The sequence below is a fragment of the Lygodium microphyllum genome, chromosome 18, assembly GCF_053477565.2.
Source record: "Lygodium microphyllum isolate KBCC chromosome 18, Lygodium_microphyllum_v1.1.10, whole genome shotgun sequence".
Classification (NCBI taxonomy): Eukaryota; Viridiplantae; Streptophyta; class Polypodiopsida; order Schizaeales; family Lygodiaceae; genus Lygodium; species Lygodium microphyllum.
The window spans coordinates 42,876,519-42,900,445 of record NC_141152.1 but is presented as its reverse complement, the minus strand read 5'-3'; the positions used below and the strand labels follow the sequence as shown (position 1 = coordinate 42,900,445).

General features: G+C 43.9%; 1 protein-coding gene across 2 annotated transcripts; it reads right to left on the bottom strand.

The window, feature by feature from the left end:
• Window positions 1-497: 497 nt before the first annotated feature.
• On the bottom strand, window positions 498-21,859 carry MCCA (methylcrotonyl-CoA carboxylase alpha chain). 2 transcript variants are annotated; one of them, XM_087698613.1, is made up of 16 exons: window positions 21,196-21,859; window positions 7,377-7,498; window positions 7,120-7,267; window positions 6,819-6,956; window positions 6,425-6,520; window positions 6,250-6,309; window positions 5,728-5,820; window positions 5,519-5,630; window positions 5,277-5,381; window positions 5,062-5,198; window positions 4,741-4,963; window positions 4,520-4,665; window positions 4,306-4,428; window positions 1,960-2,214; window positions 969-1,095; window positions 498-887 (listed from the first exon to the last, which is right to left on the bottom strand). In XM_087698613.1, the coding sequence occupies exons 1-15, from the start codon at window positions 21,727-21,729 to the stop codon at window positions 985-987; spliced, it is 2,403 nt and encodes an 800-aa protein (XP_087554739.1). In that variant the 5' UTR covers window positions 21,730-21,859; the 3' UTR covers window positions 498-887; window positions 969-984. The 2 variants fall into 2 exon arrangements, with proteins under 2 accessions (XP_087554739.1, XP_087554740.1); XM_087698614.1 differs by having other exon boundaries at window positions 498-818.
• Window positions 21,860-23,927: the final 2,068 nt, after the last annotated feature.

Here is a 23,927-nt window from a genome sequence, read left to right as displayed (position 1 = left end):
TTATTATACTATCCACTCATTGATCCATCAAGCCAATTTGTTCCAATTTGGCATTTTCTATCATGTATATTTCTGAGACGAAGAGCTTCTTCCATTCGGAGAGCAAATGGCTCAATCCTTACAAGGATCTCAAACTCTTATTCTGCCAAAAAGAGTTGTCCTAAACTAGCCATTTATATTTTAGATAAGTCATGCCTTCTCTAATCGGGGAGTAAGAAGGCTCAATCCCTTCAAGCACACATCCTTCTATTTCTATACATGGTGAGAGTATGTACAACCACACGAGAGAGGATTCCATCAGTCTCAGCAAGAAAACCAAAAAATGTTGGCTTTCCACAACTGATGGGACTTTGACAAACTCTTATTTTTCAATGGTTTCTCCTCTCGATCGTTTTAGCTACCTCTCACCAAAAGTGGTGCAAAGCACATTTAACAAAACAACTAAAACCACTATCAATTACTTCAAACTACAATCTACAGTCAGCAATTTCAGAATATTTGAGTTCTTAAATAAATGGCATTGATTATACAACCCAATCTGGGAAATTTTGATATAAACATCTGCAATGAATATTCACACAATGTGACCAATTGCCGGCATTAAGGCGATTTACATGATGCAAACAATTGTAGGCATCAAAGACACAGGGTATGATACCAACTTCTAATGATGGAGGCAGCTGCAATATAAACAATTGGACATGTTGAGCTGCACATAAACCATTGGACCTCCACTGTCCATAAGGGTCACAGTGATGGAAGTCATCATTGTTAATTGATTGTTGAGTATATGATACACAGGTAAAGTTGCAATACGCCTGTAGCAAAAAGTCATCATTGTTAATTGGTTGTTGAGTATATGATACACAGGTAAAGTTGCAATACACCTGTAGCAAAAAGGCATGTTTAAGAAGTAATCAAGGAAAGGAAACACATGGTTACCAAATACACAAAGAACAAGTACTTACTTTACAATGGAGACTTTTACATGTCAGAGACTCCAACCAGCATTAGCACTGTGTTGTCCCTCACGTGCTGCCCAGCTTCCAATGTCAGCCCTTCAATGCACCCATCTTGTGGTGCCCGAACAACATGCTGCATGACAAACAAAACAACTTCAGCAGCATTAAGAAGTGTGTGTCTTTTGAACGTGAACATAAATCTATGGACATTGTTGAGATGTCAAAGAAAAACCCTGATAGTAGACCGACTTTTTTAAGCAATTATGCTATGGTTTAAATAGGTTTATGCAAGAAAGGGACTTCTATACACAGCATGATTGAAATTGCTTTGTCATGCATATTCCAAAGCCTTCAAGTAGTAAATTCAACCTGTTCAGGTGCATGGTTGACACAACCATATGGCTACTTGCCCCTTTGCTATCCCAAACTCGTAAACAACATGAACCAGCAAAATGCCAAGCACTAGCATAATGATGGTCCGACCTAGTTTAACATTATATTATATAATAAATAATCTAATTACTGGTCCGATCTAGCTTTAATTCAGATACCCAATTTTCCCTTTTCACCACCACTCTCTATGAACGTTAGGAAAGCAATGCCACAGATTGTACTGAAACTTGCTTTTTAACTGAAAAGTTGCAAGTAACACGAAAGGCCTGCAAAAACTGGTTGCAACCTAACAGATAAAAGAGTATAACCAGTTGGAGATATCTGACTGAGATTTTGCACAAAGACTTATTGAACCTACAGACCAGAAAATAACTTTCTCCAGGTCCAATTCCAAGAGGAAATATGTTTGATTATTGAATGGTATAGCTGGTAAAGGTTTGCACTTAAAATTTCTGTTCTCTGACTATTTAATCTCTTCACATACAAAAATACTGGTCTCTGAGTGCATCAGCTGATGAAATGAGAGACTTTTAACAAAGATGGTGTTGATAGTCCAATAGTCTACTTTAAACTGAATTGTTCATGAAGCTGAGCTAGAAAGTACCTCCATTTTCATTGCTTCTAGGATAACTAGAGGATCGCCTTTCTTCACCTTTGCTCCATTGCTCACAAGTACCTTTGTCAAGCGTCCAGCCATTGGAGCAACAATACTGCCAGCAGGAATGCTGGCTGGTCTTCGTTGCTCTACTTGAGTTCCCAATAGATCATCACTTAGGCCTTGGGTCGCAGAGAAATGTTTAAAAACAGAGAACTCGTGATGTTTGCCATCACACCAAATATCAACATGATCAACAGCATCCTGTAAAACCATGCAAGTGAAGATAAGGCCTTTGATATAGATGGATGATGCTCAACTCATGTAAAGATAAACTTCGATAACACCACCCACAGAATTCTTAGTGATTTTTAAGTCTTGTTGTCATGCAATAACTTTGTTTTCCTGTCAGGTCTCCTTGCAAGCATTGAATAAGATTACATGTCTCTTGAAAAATGAATTTCCCAACAAATTTAGTCACCAGAAGCCTCTCATTTGACACTTTGGTTGCCTTGTGCTAGCACAGAAATAAGGACACATGTTGACTACTCTTAAGTATCTGCAAGGAATGAGATAGAGGAAGAGATGGTATAAGTTGCAAAAGCAAGGGATATTAGAAATAAATCAACAAACTACAGACAACCAGATCTCCTTTCCTAATACAGTTTGGCATTGACCACTTCCGATGCCTTTTATTCGTTAAGTAGTGCTCTGCATAAACATTTTCTAATTCATGCCGTCAATGTCCCACTTCTTGCCCTGGAAAGAGAGCATAGAACAACAGGCAAAACAATTGGTTTTCAAAGCTAATACCAAATTCTACAACAATTAAAAATCACAGGTCTGTATGAGCACCGGGCATCCAGAAGGAGTAGCAGTGGCTACTGGAGTCAATGCCACACAGCTAGAAGACTGAGCTGGCCCCTTGAGCACGGGTTCCTGCAGTGGGGATTATATCTATATCTCATCATTCTTTGACTCACACTCCAAAAGCATTACTTTGTGCTACTACTAAGCAGAAGGCTGGTCAATCGCCCCCCTTCAAAAGCTCTGTTTGTTTATTTTTCTGCCCTTGCTGCCATTCCTGTCAATCTCCTTTTTTTGCCTTTCTTTTTCCTCCTTTGAGACTTGACAGCATGACCCTTTGCCCTTGCTGTGAAGCTCTATCCTACCATCATCCTGTGCATACTGTTAGGGAATATTGCCTGCCTCATCCTCTGCTAGCATATCCAAATCATGTGCATGCTAAGCCAGCAGAAGTATCAGTTTGGCCAACCTGTAGCAGTCATCATCTATCTTACCATCTCTCTAAATTAGAGGGCAGGTCTACAAACCAGAGGAAGCCCTGGCCTGCTATGGCTCCCACTCTATCACCAAGCACTCAAACTGAGACAACTGGCCTTTACAGGGGAACCAAAGTGGAGCCTGATGACATGGATGAGGCAGCTGCCCTCAAGTCCAGTCCAATCAAGTCACTCCCATTCCAAATGGCTGCAGAGTTACTTTTCCAAAACAGACTACTGCCAGCAAGGACGCCCATATGCAGAGCAATCAGATTGATCACATTGATTAGATAGTTCTGAGTGTTATGACAGTTTTTCAACCCTTTCAAATCAACATGATACTCACCAGTCTTCTATTTCCATGACTCTAGTCATGTAGCCCTTAGTTATGGGAAATGGGGAAACAGAAGGAGAAACAGAAACAGGAACAGCGAAAATTTGGAGTTTCAGAGAGTTTCCAGTAACTAAAGGGATGAGAAAGGCAGAAACGGATATGGGAACGGAAAAGAAAACAGAAACAGTGAAATGGTAAAAATGTGGTGTTTTGGGGCATTTCCAGTAACTACAATGTAGCCACCATACTTAGCTCAATATATAGAACTAAAAGCTAAAGCCGTTTGCCACTATCCCTTAATGGTAGGCAAACTAACTGAGCAACTCCAAATTGACAAAAGCAGGTAGCGGTCCTGGGGCTGTGCAGGCCTAGCAGGAATGGTGAGGCAATCTGAAATTCTTGCGAGCCAGGTAAACCACACAAGTCACTGGTAAGTCCTGTGACTCTGCAAGCCACACTACTCATGCAATATCTGTATGTCACACTCGTGACCTGAGACATGAGCAAGTGCAAGAAACAGCGGATTGCCTGCCTCTGTCCGACTTAGAAACTACCGATCAAGAATCACACATGCTGCGATAAAGCCTCAAAAAATCACAAATGTCATAACAGGTGACAAATTCACCTGGCCTGACATTATTAAACAGACAGAAAATACTCACATAAAATTCAAGAGGACAAACTAGAGTGAAAAATGGAAGTGAGTCACAGCATGGAAGTGTGCACTGAAGACCTCACCTTTCTGTAGAATGAAGCAGAAACAGAACGTGAAATTCCATTAACCACTAGCTTGACTCCATTGAAATTCCTTGGTTGACAATCTGACTTCACCAGAAATGTTGAATGCTCACTATCTTGCATCTGAAACACATTTTTCCATCATCAACATGCACTCTAACTTGACAGAAAAATACAAGCAGACAACCTAAGAATTTGTTTCCCTTGTACTTACCTCTACCATGTAACTGCCGTCTCTGCAATATGTTACAACTAACTCTATGGTTCCTTCCTGTCTCAATTCAAATACTATCTGACGCTTAAATTCATGATTCAAGCGAAACCCTGACAATGAAGACCAGTCCGCAGTATTTCTAGGATCTGCGAACACAAAGATTTAGAGTAAACACTAGCTTCATCTTGGCACAATAAGTACAGAAATTGTGCAATTCTTACCAAAAGACCCTTGAGATGCTCTCCATGTATCCTTTATGCAAACACAAGCAGCAGCGATAGCTGCACCAGTTTTTATGTTTCTTGATCTCTGTTCAGGTGTAAATGGAGCCAAGAGAGACTCTCTGTAATGTTCAATGAAATGTGTCCCGACTTGTCCTGCTGAAAATGCAGGATGCTGTGCAAGTGTCTTCAAGAAACTGATGTTTGTAGGTATTCCAGAAACCTTACCAGAAATGTAAGTGTTAGTCTCAGTCAATGGTGTATTCATGGGTCAGGAAAAAAATTTACGCATTGATTATATTGGTAAGATTAAAAGCATACCTGGAACTTTGATAGACAATCTTGAAGTTTGAGTAATGCTGAAGAACGATTATGACCCCAAACAACCAGCTTAGCAATCATAGGATCATAGTGTATTGTTACCTCGTCTCCTTGCTGAACCCCAGTCTCTACTCTCACTGTCCAAACTTCTGCCAAGTTAAACTGAGAACTGTTGAGAATAACTTAGGGCATTCAAACATGGTTGAGTAAAACACCTGTGGGAGAGCAGTCAGGTGGATGATAATGATGCAATACCCCAGCCGCAGGCAAAAAACCACTGTCAATATTCTCTGCATATATTCGTGCCTCAAATGCATGCCCTATATCAAGAAAAAGTCTTCCGGACTTTTCAGAATGAACAATTTTAAAAGCTTAGAAATATATCATTGATATGATGACTGAAACTTCGTAAGTTAAAGCTTTCTTACAATATTTGAGGTCAGCAAACAAACCTCACCTGAGACAGATAATGAATTTTGATCATAGGGTAGCGGTTCTCCACTGGCAATACGGATCTGCCATTCTACCAGATCTTGGTTTGTAACCATTTCAGTCACAGGATGTTCAACCTACAATCCAATGCAGAGGAAGTAAGGATCCTGGGTACTTTCTGTAAGACGAACAAAACACTATCCCTCAGGGTACACAAAAAATATCAGAATATACCTGAAGGCGAGTATTCATTTCCATAAAAAAGAACTCCTCTGACAAAGAATCAACAATAAACTCCACAGTTCCAGCATTGTAGTAGCCAACAGCCTTTTTTAATACAGACAGTAGAAGGGTGAGATGGACATCTAAATAATCAATGTCGTCATATGAGTATAGTTACATAGAGGGTAAAACATCCATTGAGTGTGACATTTCAAAGGAAAGGAATCTAAGTCAATCATGAAATCCCACCATCACATTATAGACCCTCATTTTAATGGCCTCAGCTTCACACTCTAATCATGATGGCAAGTTATGAAGATGCCTACTCATTATGAGCACTGTCTACATCCATCCATTAAGAATGAAAAAAACCACATAAGGCTTTATTCACAATATATATTTACAGAATAAAAAGGCTATACTCAACTCTTAAGACAAGACCCCTACTTCTACTCTCAAAAATAATCCTCCAATAAAATGAAAATTCCTGAATTTATGTAAGCACATTCAAGTATGGTATGGTAGGAAACACACCTTAGCTGCATTTACTGCTGCCTGTCCAATATGGCGGCGAAAACTCTCTGTTATCCTAGGCTGTATGACAAGCACCAATTACAATTGTGAAAAACGTATATCACACAAGTTTTCTGCAATTCATAGCCAAAGCTTTTTGTAACACATAATCATTTGCAAACAAATAACCACATACTGCAGGAGCTTCCTCTATAATTTTTTGATGTCGCCTCTGCACACTACAATCTCTTTCAAAAAGGTGCACAACATTGCCGTGCTGGTCTCCAAAAACCTGCAAAAGTCCATTTCATTTAATCGCAACTCAACTCTAAGCACAATTTCTCATAACTACTAACCATTTTCTACTTGAAGTGCCTGATGCCTTTTTTAATAGTTGTTTATGGCTTACAATAGTAATGCATGGTGAGAACAGTATATCACAGATAACGTTAGATGCAGGTGAAGTAAATAATAATGCACAAGGCAATAAGCTACATTACAGTTTAGCATTATTGAGTCTATTAAGTTAAAAGTGACCTTTGACCATAATTGGTGCATTTAACAGAATAAAGAACCATAAAGAGCTAAACCTGGACTTCAATGTGACGCGGTTCTGCAATATACTTCTCAATAAGAACACGTTTATTCCCAAATGATGCCAGAGCTTCACGCTGAGCAGAATAAAGGCTCTCCAAAAAGTCATCTGAGTGCGAGACAATCTTCATACCCTGCACACAAGTTTGAGGGAACATGAACCAATTAGTTAGAAAAAGCACATGCCCACACAGCGCATCAGTCACCGTACACTTCATCTACACATACACAACCATCATGTTACCATTACCCATGTCATTCAAAGCAATCAAGCAGGTGAAGTTATTGTAGCTTTACCTTCCCTCCACCACCCTGAGTGGCCTTAATGATTACAGGATAACCAATTTTATCTGCTTCTGACTTAAGGAACTCAGCATCTTGTGTTTCTCCATGATAACCTGGAACCACTGGTACACCTGCTGCACTCATAAGGCTCTTCGACTCACTGCATCACCTTTCCAGAATAGGACATGCCACTATAAGACTGAAAGAGTATACACTTGAGATCACAGTAGTAAAGACCAGTTTCGCAGAAAAAGCAGCGTACAGTGTACCTTTTGTCACCCATCACCTGGATAGCATTTGTAGGTGGTCCAATGAATGTGATGCCTGCTTCTTTGCATAGCTCAGCAAATTGTGCATTTTCAGACAAAAATCCATACCCAGGATGCACAGCCTGCATATGCAATGGCAACACCAGAATTAAGAGGGATTTTGTTAAATACTTTCACAGCTGAATCATGAAGATGCATCGAAAACACATAACACATACAAGTGATCTCCCCCCCTGCCTCCCACTGTCATATAATATCACAACAGCAATGCGATGTGTATCAAGGCACTGCTTAAAGTTGCAGCTAACCTAAAGAAAAAGGCTCTCCAGCAGTGCTGAAGGAAAAATAAAATACAAGGCTTCTAAAGGCCATCCAGGGCAAGGAACCATGAAAAGGGGGGTAGGGAGGTGTTGGGGGATGTAAATCCAGGGGGTGCTGTCATCACACCACATGAAGAACAGGTGTGCCTCCACCTATGTGAAGGACGAGGCATCTGATCTCTTGCAAGTGGCCAAGTCCCCCCTGCCAATGATCTCGATGTCCTCATAAGTGGTGTACACTGAATCTCTGAAGCTCAACCAAAACAACAGTCACCATTTCTTGTTCCAAACACAAAATGGCACCAAGCTTCCAAATGTGTCACCTTGTGTTGCCAATGATCCCCTACCAATTGAGCATGGGATGGGTAGAACCCCATTGGAAACCCTGTATGAGTCCTGCACCATAGCCATGTCCTCTTACAAGCAAGCAACACAATGCAGCTTCCAATCCACGAGGTGTGGGTCTAGAGAGGTTGTTGAAGACATGTAGTTGGCAAGGGCAAGTGGCAGGTCCCATGATGTGGATGTGGGCAAGTTCATCTATATATTGAGGTGGGAGGTTAAATAGTAAGGTGGGAGGAAGCAATAACAATGCATCCAAGATTGGATTAAGGCAAAACTAGAGATGAGGAAGTAAGGAGTGGAGGACCACGTGCCATCCTGAAAGGGTCTGGCATATTACAGGGATTTCGTTTTGCAAGTTTTGCTTCCTTTGTTATCTTTTATAGGATAGATTTGCTATTTTCGGACAAGCTATTCTATTTTCAATTTTTTTTTCTTGAATGGCAGATCCTGTCACACATGGAAGCTCAGATGGCAATGTGGACCTCTCTGGTTAGCTGTTAAACTTTATACTTTCAAATTATTTTACAATAATCTACTGGTTGTGTAGGGTTGAAAGAGAGTACTCAAGCATTGCAGAGAGTCCCAAAGGCATTAAAGACGCCTTCGCATCCCTTGCAGGAGTAAGTGATTTTCTTGACTTTTTGAATTTGTACAACTAAAACAGCCTGTCCAGGTGAGGTGACTCGAGAGACAACAAATGCCAAGTCATAAGCAGGCAAGAGAAGTGGGTAGCATCACACCAAAGAGTGGCCAGCAAATGTCAAAACGCAGTAGTTTGGCACAGAATTCGGCAACAAAAAACCACACAAAGGCTGATCCACACAGGAAGACTATTCAACAGCCATACACAACCTTACCAGCACCCATATTGACAAAAACAGCAGTACACTGCTAGCTGATCAGAAGGATTGCTATTTGATCATAGAATGCATTACTCACAATCAGGATGAAACTGCTGTGAACTTATGCCCACAAACTGGACAGCAAATGCACAAGCAAACAGCCAGCAAGCTACATGAAAGCAAATGAGACAGCTCAACAAGGCTTTGAACCCCACTTACACTGGAATTAAATGAGGATTAATTCTAGATCCTCCAATTGGGTTACAAGGACTGACAAACTAACTGCTTTGGCTCATGGTGACCCCTAGCCGATCATCACAATTGCCATTTACCTAGACATAAAACCAGTCTTCCGACACGCAAAGGGCAGTATACCACAATAATGCAAACACTTAGTTCAGCAAAATGGTAAATTCAGGAACTTAAAAACACACTCAACTGGAGGTAGAGTGCTCTTGCACCACACGACACATGTTGATCCCAATGCCTGGTGCCCCTTTCGGTATTTGTTTAGATTATAAAAGAAAGTTCTGAATTAGTTACAACAGGCTAGTTTTTCAATGGTTTCTCAACTACAACTAATCCACAAGACTGTTGCCTTCATCAGTAGACTCCTACCAAGTTTAGACTATTTTATGTCCACGTGCAAACTTCAGTTTGCAAAACCTAAAAAACAAAGCCAGCAATTTGGCTCTAATTCATGGAGAAATCTTCAACTGAACCTATTGTGCACAATTTCCATGCATAACTACACTTACAAGTGATGACTTTTCCATAACAGAACTATGGGAAACACACATTGTCTCGAACAAAAGTGTCCCTAAAGAGCATTTGACTTGAGATCTCAAAGGAAGAAAGAAATTCCCAACCCTAGGTGAGTGAGTGCACAGCAGAAAGGAACAATGAACACAGAGTGAAAGAGAAGGAGACAAAAGAAACACAATGAACTAAGGGAACAAACTCATAGAAATCTGAATGATACAAGGCTGTCTTAGTCAGCCCCTACATGTAGCTCAAAGCGTTAGTGAGGGCACCAAACAGAAGCAGGAGAAGACGTGAAAGTGAGGAGGGCTGTCATGAACTGCATTAATTCATCTCAATGATTGACAATGGAGGGCAAGCAGCTATAAATAGATGAAAATGTTGGAATTGGCCAACCTGCATTTATGCATGCAGGTCAAACCAGTATAAATGCCTAGAAAAACGAAATGCATTGGATTACATGCTGCCCGTCTGCCTCATAAAATCTGTCCCGCCCCTATCAATAAATGCCTAACCAAAAACGAAGGAAACAAGCTGCCAAGTGACAAATGCAAGAAAGGATCTCCAGCTAAAATGTGATTCATAGGGGGATGATCTTTCTTTGCCCTCCGAGGGGACATCTACATCTATTGCGACTTTAGAGGGGGCTCCTATTCCTCCAGTTACAAAGGGGATTCCCACCCACCATTCAATCCTCCGCACACCTTGGAAGAGGCCTTTTACCTTCTTCTTCTACCCTTGGATGGGATGGCTTCCTTCCAGCTATCATCTCACCTATTGATACCCAGGATCTCAAGAATCTACCTAGATCGGGACCTTGGAGGTTCAACTGCAACTTGGTGACGAGACCTTCGTATTCCTTCTTACATGGATGCACGGAGCTAGTGGCTTCTCTATTAGCCTGTCTTGGCCAATCGGTCAGCTCCTGGGTGTAGGCAGGTCGGCCAGTTTTAGGCCGATCGGTCAGTTTTAGGCCAGATCGGCCAGTTTTGAGGCTAGGGGGCTATATATAGCAAGCCCCCCATTAGTCCCACACGTTCTGTCTTGCAGATTTCAGCACACTCTCCCTCCGTTCCCGCTCCGACATTGGTGCTGCCACTATTTCCAGCCTGATCTGGTGCCCTCACTGACACTCCGGGCTGCGTGCAGGAACTGATCAGTCCACAGTTTTTATTTAGCATTCATTTCAATCAGTGCAGATTTTCTTCCTCCATTCTCTCTCTCTCTCTCTCTCTCTCTCTCTCTCTCTCTCTCTCTCTCTCTCTCTCTCTCTCTCTCTACATTGATGAGATCTCAGAGTACATAGATAGATTGGGCGAGGAGGGATGGAGCCTGGGAGGGACACTGATACCTATCTTACTATATGCGGACGACATAGTCCTCATCTCCAGCACACCCGAAGGGCTGCAGCGCCAACTGGACGCACTACAGGCCTTCTACCAAGAAGGCAAAGACCTAACTGTGAACCTAGGGAAAACCAAGGTCATGGTGTTCAACACGTCAACCCAATGGCTCCGACGGTCGGTACCCCCCTTCACATACGGTGGAGAAACCGTGGACGTGGTCCAAAGATACGTCTATCTGGGGATTACATTCTCTGGACCGAGATTTACCCTGAGAAAAGCCGCGGAAGATAGACTAACCCGAGGCTATGCAACCCTCGGGTCAATGGAGAACCAATGTGCCCGCATACAGTTCCAGGAACCCCGGACAAAGCTCTAGCTTTTTGACACCTTGGTCACACCAGCCCTCCTGTACGGGGCTCCCATATGGGGGTCCAATCTCTACCACACGCGGAGGGCCCCACAAGATCAGCCACTGCCTAAGGAGGAGGCCACCTATGAGGGATGGGACCAGATGGAGAGACCCCTAATACTTATGATCTCACGGATGATTCGAAGCAAGCCCTCCGTACCACAAGAGATCATCCGCGCAGAGCTGGGGGCACCGCCCCTCGTGGCTGAGGCCCTCTTCCAGACCGTGACCTTCTTGCGCCGAATATGGGACCTGCCCCGGCACCGGTACCCTAGACTCGCCCTGGAGTCATCCAAACAGCTAGCAACACAAGGGGACACTGAGTGCTGGTATGCCCGAACAGAGACCTGGCTACGGCTCCATGGCCTGCACATGGACCACCTCCCCCACTATAATACAGCCTAGACTGCCCACACCTGGAGCTCAGCCGAGAGGAGGTAAATCGCATCACCAGAATGGATATCATCCAAACAGACACCGCCAGGACATGGGTGACCCCCACATCGGAACTAGGAACCAAGAAGGCTTTCTACCGAGAACACTTCCTGCATATCTCCCCGGATGGCTTCATCACCCGCCCAAGCTACATGGACACATACCTGTCTCACGGGGTCAGAAGTGCCATCGGACAGATCCGCACGTCCTCACACCAACTACGGTCGAAACGGGCAGATACGGGGCCAACCCCCTCCCCCCTGAAGACCGAATCTGTCAACTCTGCCATCTCGAGCCAGAGACCGAGGAACACTATATCTGTAGATGCCCAGTGTACTATGAAATCCAGGGACGCTTCCACTACCTATTCAGCGAAGGATTCGGACCACTCTCCAAGGTGATGGAATTCGAAGACCAGAGATGCCTGGGGCTCTTTCTACTGGAAATACGACACCACAGAGACCACCTCCTACGAACCACGGAGCAAAGACAAGGAGCCACCAACCAACGCACACTCAACGACTTCTACCAAATACCAGCTACCCTCCCCACCACCGAGGCCCCACCAACCCAACCGGCCTCCCGGCCCCCGGGGACCACCTTAGAAATAGCCACAGCGAGAGGTAAAGCCCGGCAACAACGACCCGCCGGCCCCCGTCCCCGCAAAAGACACTGGTCGAAGATACAAGGGATACTACGCCGCCATCGGAGGGCCCTGCCCCGCCGCTTTAGCCTCTCCATGCTAGACCGACCCATGCGGGACATCTTAGGATGAACACCCCAGGAGCAATTCCACACCGCACCAGGAGTACCTCTAGATTGTATCTAGTCCAGATATCATTTTGTACCTACTCAATTTAGTTCAACATAGCATAAATGTTAGCTTCACTGGGACTTTTGAAATCTCCCAAACATTTGTATGCAACATTTTGGTCTCATAGGCCAACTTGGCCTGTTGTAGACGTTAATATAACTTTCTTTCTTTCTTTCTTTCTTTCTCTCTCTGTGTGTTCATGTTTTTTCTTCCTTTGCGCACTCTCACATGGTATCATCACCTAACTAAGAGCACAGAGGAGAGCTTCCATAGAGAGACACCATCCCCTTCTTCTGCTGCTGCCATACCCTCACCATCAGCAAGGTAGCCATCCCTGAAGGTCTCCCACATTGTGTTTGCTGCATGCGACCCCTTCTGTGACTGCCACATCACCATCCTCTCCTTCCTATTTGCGTTTCTAGCAAAGAGGAGACTCTACAGCTGGGCAACACTCCTATTGGGGTTTTGCTATTCTGGCGGTGTTCTCAACCACTGACGACCCTTTTCTTGCTGGCGCCTGCATATCATCCTACGTTTTGGTGTCTGGCAACTGCTCCTCAAGTGTTTGCATCATCAACAGTTGCGTTTACAACTTCTGGTGCTGGGCGACCTCTGTTTTTTGTGTTTGGCGGTTTGACCGGTAACTGGTGATCCCTTTTGGTGGTTATATCTCATCATTAGCAACCTTTGTTTGGTGTTTGCAAATTTGGAAGATGTCTTACCAGTTTTCAGGCTTTGATGACTTAGAGGATTCATTCCTCTGAGCAGAGACAAGATTATCAGGAGTTTCATGATCGACGACGAGAGGTGTCTCCTCATACCCATCCTTCTTCAGTCCATGCATCTCAAAGGTTCCCATCTACCGTGAAGGTTCCATCGGCGAAGACTGCTTCAGATGTCCATGTGTCTTCCTTGATTCCCTCGATTTAGGTGCCCATACTCCCTTCCTTTTTGAAAGAAGATAAGTTGGATGGTTCCAACTTCTCCCTCTGGTCATGCAAAGTGGAGTGCATCCTCGACACATTTGACCTATGGGAGCTTGTTTCTTCACCCATCGATCGTCCCCCAGTGGATTCTTCTAATAGGGTCTCTATAGACCGTGCAGCCTTGTGGGATCGGCTCAAATCTCGAGCCCGTTCCTTTCTCTTTATGAGTCTTCATGACTCTGTTCTTATTCATGTTCACAGGTTGAAGATCGCGGCAGAAGTATGGAAGAAGCTTGTGTCTTTGTACCAGCATAAGATGTTCGCCCACAAGATCTCTCTGGAGAAGAAATTGTGAATGCTCAGTCTTGACGATTCTTCTTCCATGAAGGAGCACATCACGAAGATGGAGGATATGTGAGGCGAGCTAGCCTCTCTTGATGATTCTTCTTCCATGATCGCGGCAAAAATGTGGAAGAAGCTTGTGTCTTTGTACCAGCATAAGATGTTCGCCCACAAGATCTCTTTGGAGAAGAAATTGTGAATGCTCAGTCTTGATGATTCTTCTTCCATGAAGGAGCACATCACGAAGATGGAGGATATGTGAGGCAAGCTAGCCTCTCTTGGTCGGATGATCTCTTCCAAGGATATGGCAATGAGTCTCTTGGCTCAACTACCATCACCTCGTTTTGATGTTTTCTATACCACCCTCATCACCTGGAGGGCCCGCAAGAAACTCCTATGGGAGAAACTTTCCCGCTTGTCTTGGAGCATGACGAGCGTCTCAAAGAGGTGGGTGCCACTGGCTCCACCAAGGCTTTTATTGTAGGTACCAGCAGAGGTAAGAAGAAGAAGCAACAGAAGGAGAAGGCCAAGGACAAGAAAGAGGACACGAAGGATGCGAAGGAGAAGCAGCCCAAGTGCCCACATTGTGGAAAGGGCACTCATCCCGAGGAGAAGTGTTGGCAAAAGTACCCCCATCTGAAGCCCAAGGAGAAAGACTCAAAGCCAGCCCCAACCACGACAAAGTCTGCTTTTGTGCATGTCTTTGTTGAGAAGGATACAACCCTAGCTTCTACCACTGAGGAGAAGCCTTGGCTCGTGGACAGCGAAGCCTCTTCTCATATGACATTCAGGAAGGATTGGCCTTAGGACATTCGTTCGAGAGGGGGCACTATCACCATTGGTGACAACTCTACAGCTCCTGTTTGAGGCATGGGGACTTTACCTCTGTTTTCAGACAAGCAGTCTTCTTCTGCCAAAGTTCTTTATATACCTAATTTGGGTTTTAACCTATTGTCTGTGCATCGTCTTACTCAGCTAGGTACCCGAGTCATTTTTACCCAAGATGTAGTCACAGTGGAGGATGCTTCTACCGATGATGCTCTTTGGACAGGTCCATAGGAGGGTGGGCTCTACAAGCTCACAACCTTGACTGCAAGGTCTTCCCACGAGCTTGGGCTGCTTTGGCATGCTCGTTACGGGCATCTGAACATTGATGCGATTTGGAGGGCTTCCAGAAGGAAGATGGTGGAGGGACTTCCAGATTTCCCTCCTCTTCACACTTTATGCCCCAGCTGCTTGAGGGGCAAGCAACATAGGCAGCCTCATCCACAGGTTGCTTCCTGGAGGGCTTCTTCCCCGCTCGAGTTGGTTCACACTGACGTTTGCGGACCTATGGGCATGGCCTTCCTTGGGAAGGCCAAGTATCTGATGCTGATTGTGGACAACTTTAGTCGTTATGTGTGGCCTTATTTCTTGGAGTACAAGAGTAAGGCGTACTCCCATTTTTACGACTGAAAGGTGTTTGTGGAGACACAGACTCCTTTCAATGTTCATGGCATTCGAGCTGATCATGGTGGTGAGTTCACTTCTCACCTTTTCTCTCAGTTTTGCAAGGATCACAGCATTTGGGTGGAGTATTCCCATCCGAACACACCATCAGAGAATGGTGTGGTGAAGCGTGTGAATCGGACCATGGAGATGGCCCGATCCATGCTAGAGCATAGGAGTCTTCCTCATTCCCTTTGGGGTGAGGCAATGGCTACAGCGGTGCATATTCACAACCGCTCTCCGACTTCGGCATTGCACGACATGACTCCCTTTAAGGCTTTCTTTGGGAGGAAGCCTTCCGTGTCTCACTTTCGCATCTTTGGATGTGATGCTTTTATCCATGTGGACAAGAAGAAGAGGAAGACAAAGCTTGACTCTAAGTTGAGACAGCTTATCTTCGTATACTATAGCACGACCACGAAGGGATATCGGCTCTACAACCTGACGACACAAAAGATTGAGGTGAGCAGGGAGGTGATCTTCGATGAGGATTCAACCTCCAAGGATCCGATTGATGGTTCTCTTACAGGTGCTTCTTCGTCATCAACGGACCCTCCCCCACCTTCTCTCCCTTCTCTTCCTTCCAAGATGCCTCTTCGCACCCCTCCTACTTCGGCTTTGCCTCCCCCTATGGCGGATATTACTCCTTCATCGAGTACTTCTAACCCTTCCGCCTCCCTTCAAGAGTCTTCAAGGGATCCACCACCGTCCGAAAGGGAGCCTTCTTCAAATGAGGAGAATCTACCTTCCCCTGGTGAGGGGGAGTCCCTTTCTTAGACAAGTGCTTTGCAAGTTCCAGAGGCTACTCGGTCTCCCTCGTAGTAGGGGGAGTCTCTTAGGATTCCTTTGTGGTATTGCCGGCTTATGCAAGATTCAAATGTTACTCACTTTCTTGCTTCTTCTACAAGTCCACGCAGATCAGCCCGATTACAGGCGCAGTGGGATAGTTCACTTTGTGTGACCTATGCTCTTATGTCAGATTCTTCAGGCTTCTGAGCCTTCCACAATTGAGAAGGCTCTTGCACAGGATGTTTGAAGACAAGCTATGCAAGCAGAGCTCAATTCCCTCGAGTAAAATCAAACTTGGGAGCTTGTACCGCGTCCCATGAAACGGAAGGTGGTAGACATGAAATGGGTTTTTAAGACCAAGTATCTTACTGATGGTTCCTTGGACAAGCATAAAGCTGGGCTTGTTGCCAAGGGTTTTGCACAAGATCATCGGCAAGCAGCTTTATGTGTCCTTTGGTATTTACACGGAACTCGATTCTTCAAAATCATATATGGAGATGGGACCACTCTTTCTGGATGGAGTGATTCTAATTAGGCAGGTGATGTGGATTTGAGACGATCCACTACAGATTATGCTTTCACCCTTGGATCCAGTGCTATCTCTTGGAGCAGCAAGAAGCAGCCTACTGCGGCACTTTCTTCTACAGAGGCTTAGTATCAGGCCTTATGTTCGACCGCTATGGATGCAGTTTGGCTCCGTCGTATGATGGCGGAGATTGGCTTCTCACAAACAGGACCTACGGAGCTGCGTGTGGACTACCAGAGTACTCTTGCTCTGGCGAAGAACCCAGTGTTTCATGCTCGCACGAAGCACGTTGAGGTTCAGTACCACTATGTTCGAGAGCAGATCGTGGCTTCGGAGCTGGCGGTGACCTACTGTCCCACGGCGGACAATGCGGCTGATCTCTTCACGAAGCCTTTGCCTCGGGCTTCTTTGCTTCATCGCATGCGGATGTTAGACCTTCAAACTCTCCCAAGATCTGAGAGGGGGTGTTAGTTCACAAGACTGTGACAACTATTACCTTTTTACTGATTTCTTTATTACATATTTTATTTGGTTTTTCTTTTTGGAAGGATCCCTCTTGAAATCTAAACGCCTAAGTTGCATGGCCAGTTTGTGAAACGGACAGGAATGTCTAGTAAGTCAAGACTGGACAGTTAAGGTCCAGTATAAGTCTGGAAGAGACTGATGGGACTGTAGATTGACAAGCCTGGAAGAGACTTGTGAAAGTGTATATGGACAAGTGTGTTGAAGAACTAGCCTGGAAGAGACTAGTTCAAAGTGAAGATGGACAAATCTTCAAGAGATTAGTCCATGTGGGGTCATCAGTGGAAATTCACTTTCAGTTGAGCTACATTATAGATTTGGATGTAGCCATAGTCTGCAAAGATGGTCAGAAGACTAGTGGGGATGCAATGGAAGCAACTCCTAAATTTTAGGGAGTTACTATTTTTGGACCCCAGAATCTGTTCGCGTCATTATCTTCGTTTTTGTATGAGGATTAATCCTCTAGTTTGTGCCCAGGTTAAATTTTGAACCGAGGATGGAGAATTTTAGACCGAAATGTTTAAACAGGAAAATTGTTACATGTATGCCATGTGTCACAATTTGGGCATAAATTCCCAAAAGAGAGAGAGAGGGCAGCACAAAAACGAGTTTCAATGCATGGGGGGCTCATTTTGTGAAAGGGAGATGGATTGCTGCAGATGGAGGGCTCTTGAGAGCTGGCCTACCTTGTCTATGATGCACAGAGGACTGGGCTTGCTTCCTATTCTCTCTCTCTCTCCCTGACAGTATAGTTATACTGCAGAATCAAGGGCCTTTCTTCTGATTCAAGTACAGCTGTGTGGGAATATGCTGTTTTTGCATGAGGCAAGAGCCTCCTTTCTCCAGGAACAGGAGCAGTTGTATGTTGTCCCAGCAGGGAAAGGTGAGGGTGGTAACCTCACCAAGCAAGTGTCTGAAACAGCACTGAATCAGTACTGTTTTTGGACTGTCCAGAGGTTAATTCAGAGCCCAATTGATGTCAGAATCAAGGGGTACTTGGCCCAAATGATGCAGGACAGTGCAGGGAACAATATGAGCTGAAAACAGGTGTCAGAACAGGTCTGAACCAGTAATTACAGTGGGCAGAACAATGCAGGGAACAATATGTGTTGTAAACAGGTCTCAAAACAGGTCTGAACCAGTAATTACAGCAGACTGAAATGGTCAAATCTACACTCCAACCAGAAGTTTCAGACTTGGGCAGAGTTTCCCCTCCTGGTCAACTTGTTTTGGGTCAGTAATTGTACTGTTATGCTGCCAAATTTCACCCAGAATAGGTGAAAGACAGCCCATTGTACTCTCTCTCTTTTTAAAAATAAAGAAACACCGCAAGGGGCACCTAACTTAGGGACCAACAGGGTGTCTGTGTTGCAACGGGAGCATTTTAGCTTCCTGTTTTTCTTCTTGATACTATGTCTTTAAGTTCAGGTAAAGTGGGCGACTGTTAAATTGGGTGAAAGCATTTATTTATTTTGGTTGTACACTACTGCCCTTCCCAGTGAACAGGCCGGTTACAGTTAGCTTGTCTTGGCCAGTTGGTCAGCTCTCCTAATGTAGGTAGTCAGCCCATTTTATGGACAGGTTGGCCAATTTTAGGCCAGTCGGCCAATTTTGAGGCTGGGGGGCTATATATAGTAGCCCCCCCTATATATAGTAGCCCCCCCATTAGTCCCATACATTTTATCTTGCAAATTTCAGCACACTCTCCCTCCCTTCCCACTCCGGCATTGGTGCTGCCATTGTTTCCAGCCTAATCTGGTGCCCTCACTGAGGGCTCCGGGTTGTGTGCAGGGACTGATCAGCCACAGTTTTATATTTAGCATTCATTTCAATCAATGCAGATTTTCTTCCTTCGTTTTTTTGCTTTCTCTCTCTCTCTCTTCCTCTGTGTTCGTGTTTCTTCTTCCGTTGCACACACTCACATTCTCTCCCAAGGTTGAGTTTCGGATTCTCTAGTTCACTCTATCTATTATTCTTTATTGCAGGTTACCTTTCAAGTGGAAACCTTGGATCTTAGGGATCCTCTACATCTTCCTCCTCTTCTTCTTGCCTTGGTCACTTGGTCAGCATGGAGCCAACTCCCGAGACCGAGTACAAGCATATCCTTATGGTTCTCAACACCACACAAAGTCCGACATTCCTCCTATGCATTGCATGTTTTCATCATCTTTGTAATAGGGCGCTTGGGCAAGTGAATAATTTTCCCACGAGGGACACTATCCAAGTGGCACCTGCTGCATGAGCATTTTTCAACATGTAGTATTACATCTCTACCTCACACTCCTCGTGTTCCCCTTTTTTGGGCCTAAGAGGGGGTGTTAAGAAACCCTTCACCCACAGTTTGCGTTTTTTGCATTTCTCTGTTTTGCATTTGTGGTTTGCGTTCAAGGTTTGCAGCCCCAAAAGGAGCGCCACCCTAGACTAACTATGCCTATTTATAGGCCACTCTCTCACTTATGTTTTACGGCTAATTCATTCAATCCGTCACCTCTTCTCTCCAACCTCTCCAGTACCCTCACACCCCTTTTAAGGGGACACTATGGTTCGTGGTTCGTGGCTATCTTCATCATCTTCCTTGTGCTATGGCACCCTTGTTACCTTGTATCACATTCACTCCATGATTCAAAACTTCATCATTCCATTCATCAAAGTTTCTTCTCTCTTCTCTTCATGTTCCTCCTTGCAAACCCTACTGTCTCGTTAGTACGTCATCTTTTGACGACAGACAACTAGTATGGACTCGAATTTGCAAGCAACAACAGCTTGGGATACTCCTCCAACCTCTAGTTGATCACACCAAGAGACCCCCAAGCAATAGGAAACAGCATCAGCAAGATTTGGGGCAGCAAGTGACCTAATCTAGAGGCTGAATACAACAGATGACAACTGGTATGGACTCCAATTTGCGAGCAACAGCAACTTGGGGCACTTCTCTAGCCTTTGGTGTCATTCTCTCTCTGTCCTCTATCAAGTTCACATCTTATCTTAGCAGATCTAAAGCGGATAGCATTGAATTTGCTTTCAAAAACCCTAACTTTTGCTGAATTTAGGATCTCTCTGCCATCTCATGAAGCATGCCTCCATATTGAAGTTGTTGTACTTTCCAAAATTTACAGCAGATTTGAAGTGGTTTTGCCCATCTTCAATTAGAAAGCTTGTGTACAAGTGTTCTTGGCATGATCAATGACGACTTATTTATCAAACCAAGGGACGATTTGGGTCTTGATGCTATTGGTCATTTGTGACAACTCATTGTTCCCAAACTTGTAGAGAGATTGGTCAATATCTCCGTGTACTACAAGTTTCATGGAATACAAGTTAAAGAAATACTGCAAAAGGCGCTAGTTTGGGGGACATTTGGGTGTCAATTGTCTCCAAATTAAGTAGAAAGTGTTAATTTCAATTTTGTGAATGTATTGCTTGCTGTAATTACTGGTTATCAAATTTATTATCACCCTATCTAAGAGGAAAGGTTGGTTTCAATCCTTAACAAAGACGGCCTGCTCAATGAAGACTACAAAATTGCTCTCTGTCTGCAGACTACCTACAAGGGCTGCAACTACCTCCAATGGACTCCTGGCTGATCACCAATGACTACCAATGATTGAAATGAAGCTCCACCAGCCTCATATACCCTTTCCCTCACTTGCATGGGAAGGTTTTACCAAGTGGCAACTTCTAATAGCAATTTTCAACCCAATTAATTTAATTTTCAGAGTATTTAATTATTAATTCTTGCTCAAAAATTTAACTATACTAGCCAACAATTAAATTGGTTAGGCCGATTGGTCACAGTGCATCTCTTTTATCTAACATATTTGTGGAAGTTATAATGTATTTCTTAGATTGCAATGACAAATAAATCCGCATAATTTACCCTACTTAATTGTCCCAAAAACATTCCGCTCTATTCAAGTATAACAAGAATGTGGATAAAATAAAAGGGACATTACATGGGCTCCAACCCGCTTCGCAGCATCCACGATAGCAGCAGCATTAAGGTAGCTAGATGTAACAGGCGCAGGTCCGATGCACACAGCCTCATCTGCCATTTGTACATGAAGGGAATCCTTGTCAGCCTCACTGTAGACAGCCACACTCTGAATCCCTAGTCTCCGTGCAGTTCTGATGATGCGGCATGCAATTTCGCCCCTGTTGGCAATAAGAATCTTGCTGAGGAGAGCCTTAGGCACATTCTCCGGGTGCGAGATGCAGGAAGATGTCTCTGAATGCGAGAAGCGCCAAGCGGTCCGGTTCTTGTGAGAATATATTCCATCTGCGTTCTGTTTGTTGGAAATTCCGATCTTCCAGCGGGCAGGTGACCGCGATGGACACAGCAATAGCCGCTGTCGCGAAGGCGACGACGATGATGCTACTGCTGCTGCTAATGGTGGTGATGACGAAGACGACGACGACGATGATGATGATTTTTTTTGCTGAAGCAAAGCCAGGACCGCATGTTTGCGGTGGAGACGCCTCAGGAGCATCGTGCCTGTGATTTTTCTTGTGTGATATCGATGGAGGCTGGACAGAGAGACGCGAGATATGGCAGGGAAGCTCGATGCATAAATATGATGAATGTGAGAGAGAGAGACAGACAGACAGACACAGAGAGAGAGTGTGTGTGGATCAATATTCCACGCTGGCAAGAGCGCGCGCTTTTATACTATCCACGTTGCTAGCCGCCCGACAAATGTCTATTTTTTAAGAAATTTTGTTTTTTGCGCGCGAATATTATTGTGTACTTTCTTTAATTAATTTTAATACCAATATAATTTCAGTTTTATTTCCCTCCCAAAGCCAGTAAGCCACATAAGGCTGGATTCATACTAGTCTGCACGAATCTTTACTATTAGTTAAGGGGAGGTGGGGGTGGGTGCCACCTCCCCACAAAGAAACGCGGGGGCGGGTGCCACGCATCCAGCACCCGCCCTCGCCGCGAAAATCGCGCCCGCACGAGTCTAGGCGCGGAGCGCCTAGTGTAAATTTAAAAGAGACAATGGTCATCTTTGGTTTTGCACATGCTGGTGGACACTATTTATTAAAAGTGGAACAACCTTTACAAATGTCATAAGGGGGTTGGCTCATTACAAGACAAAGCGGGTCAAAAAGCATAGGGTATTGTTTAAAATACATTTGATCACAATTTTGGCAAATTTCGAGACTTGGGAGTGGGCAGGCCACCTAAATGTTCTTTCCACTAACAACTTTGATAGTTCTTCTTTGGCGCCGAATTTTATCTAGCATACATTCATCAACATAATCAAAAGCAATATGATAGTCTTTTTCATACTCAACCATGCTCTCAACACTACTATTCCCAGCATTTAGCGCTAAGTACTCAGTTAAAGTTTCATACTCAACCATGCTCTCACACTATTATCCTCAATGGTATATGTCAGCATTGTAAAAATTTGATAGAACAGGCTTCTTCCTCCTCTGTTGTAAATGCTTTACAAGAGTTTGAATATGAGAATCATACATACAAGGCTGCCCCTTATCTTCATCCACAAGATGCTTCTTCCTAGACTGCAGAACTTCAAGCTTCAAATTGGACTCATTTAACATTATTAGGAATTATGGACAAGATGGATCAACTTGTGACAGTTTGTGAATCTACATTGCAGCTTTGTCAACAAATGGTGAAAACTCAAGCATCTCTGGCTCTTCTCCACAATAGTAGTAGCTACACCTACAATTGACTGGAATAGTTTTTCTACAAAAAGATTGCAAAAGGGATGGAGTTCTCATTTCTCTTCTCCCTCTCCTGGTTCCTTAAATATGCATATGGAAATTTCACGAGACAAAGGAAAGCAAGTAATTTCTGAAGAATTTGAAGAGGATCCTATAGATCCTTATGGTATTTTTAAAGATCTACAACAAATCTATTGTTTGTCGTCTCTTCCTTCTGTGTTAAATGAAGTAGGTCCCAGTACTAGCTAGTCACCAAACTTATTTCAACCCCCTCTACAATTAGGGGTATTATTTCCCATGAAACACTAAATGCCCATACTACAAATCTTACTCCTCTTCTTTTGCCACATATCATCATAATGCTGCTAAACCACAATTGGGTATTGTTAATGCTACTGCTGATTCTTCCTCTTGAGCTATTCAAGATTCAAAGGGGGAGAGAGAAAGAGAGAGAGACAAAGACATGGAGCTTTAACAAAAAGTAGTATACTCTCTTGTTCTCTTCTTCTCATTATTCCATAATGCTTACTAAAGCCTAGTCACACACAATTAAAAACACACTAGGTCACTAATTGACCATACCGCTAATTGTGGTTGAGTCTAACACCGACTCAATTATTATTACAACACACATGAAGAGTGACAGCTAAGACTACAGCTGTCTAAATGAGATCGGACATGTGAGTGATATTGATCACGAGCTTGATTCTCAACACTCCCCCTCAAGCACCATTGTACTCCAAGTAACTCCCTGAAATGCACAAACTTCTCTTTACCAAGTGATTTGGTAAATATATATGCTACCCAATCTTCTATCTTCACATGGAGTAGATCAATCTTTCCCGCAAGTACCATCTCCTTGATGTCATGGTAATGAACTTCTATGTGTATATCACAATGCAAGGTGACCTTCCTGTTTAATTGTATACCCAAGTCATGTAGTAATTTCACAAGCCAAATTGCTTTGCATATGCCGCTAAGGTTGCACCCC

Coding starts and splice junctions, on each gene's coding strand:
- MCCA (XM_087698613.1), bottom strand. CDS start 21,729: ATGCTCCTGAGGCGTCTCCACCGCAAACATGCGGTCCTGGCTTTGCTT. Junction 5,382..5,518: donor AAATTCATTATCTGTCTCAG/GTGAGGTTTGTT, acceptor TTCTTGATATAG/GGCATGCATTTGAGGCACGA. Junction 4,666..4,740: donor AGCATCTCAAGGGTCTTTTG/GTAAGAATTGCA, acceptor TTGTGTTCGCAG/ATCCTAGAAATACTGCGGAC.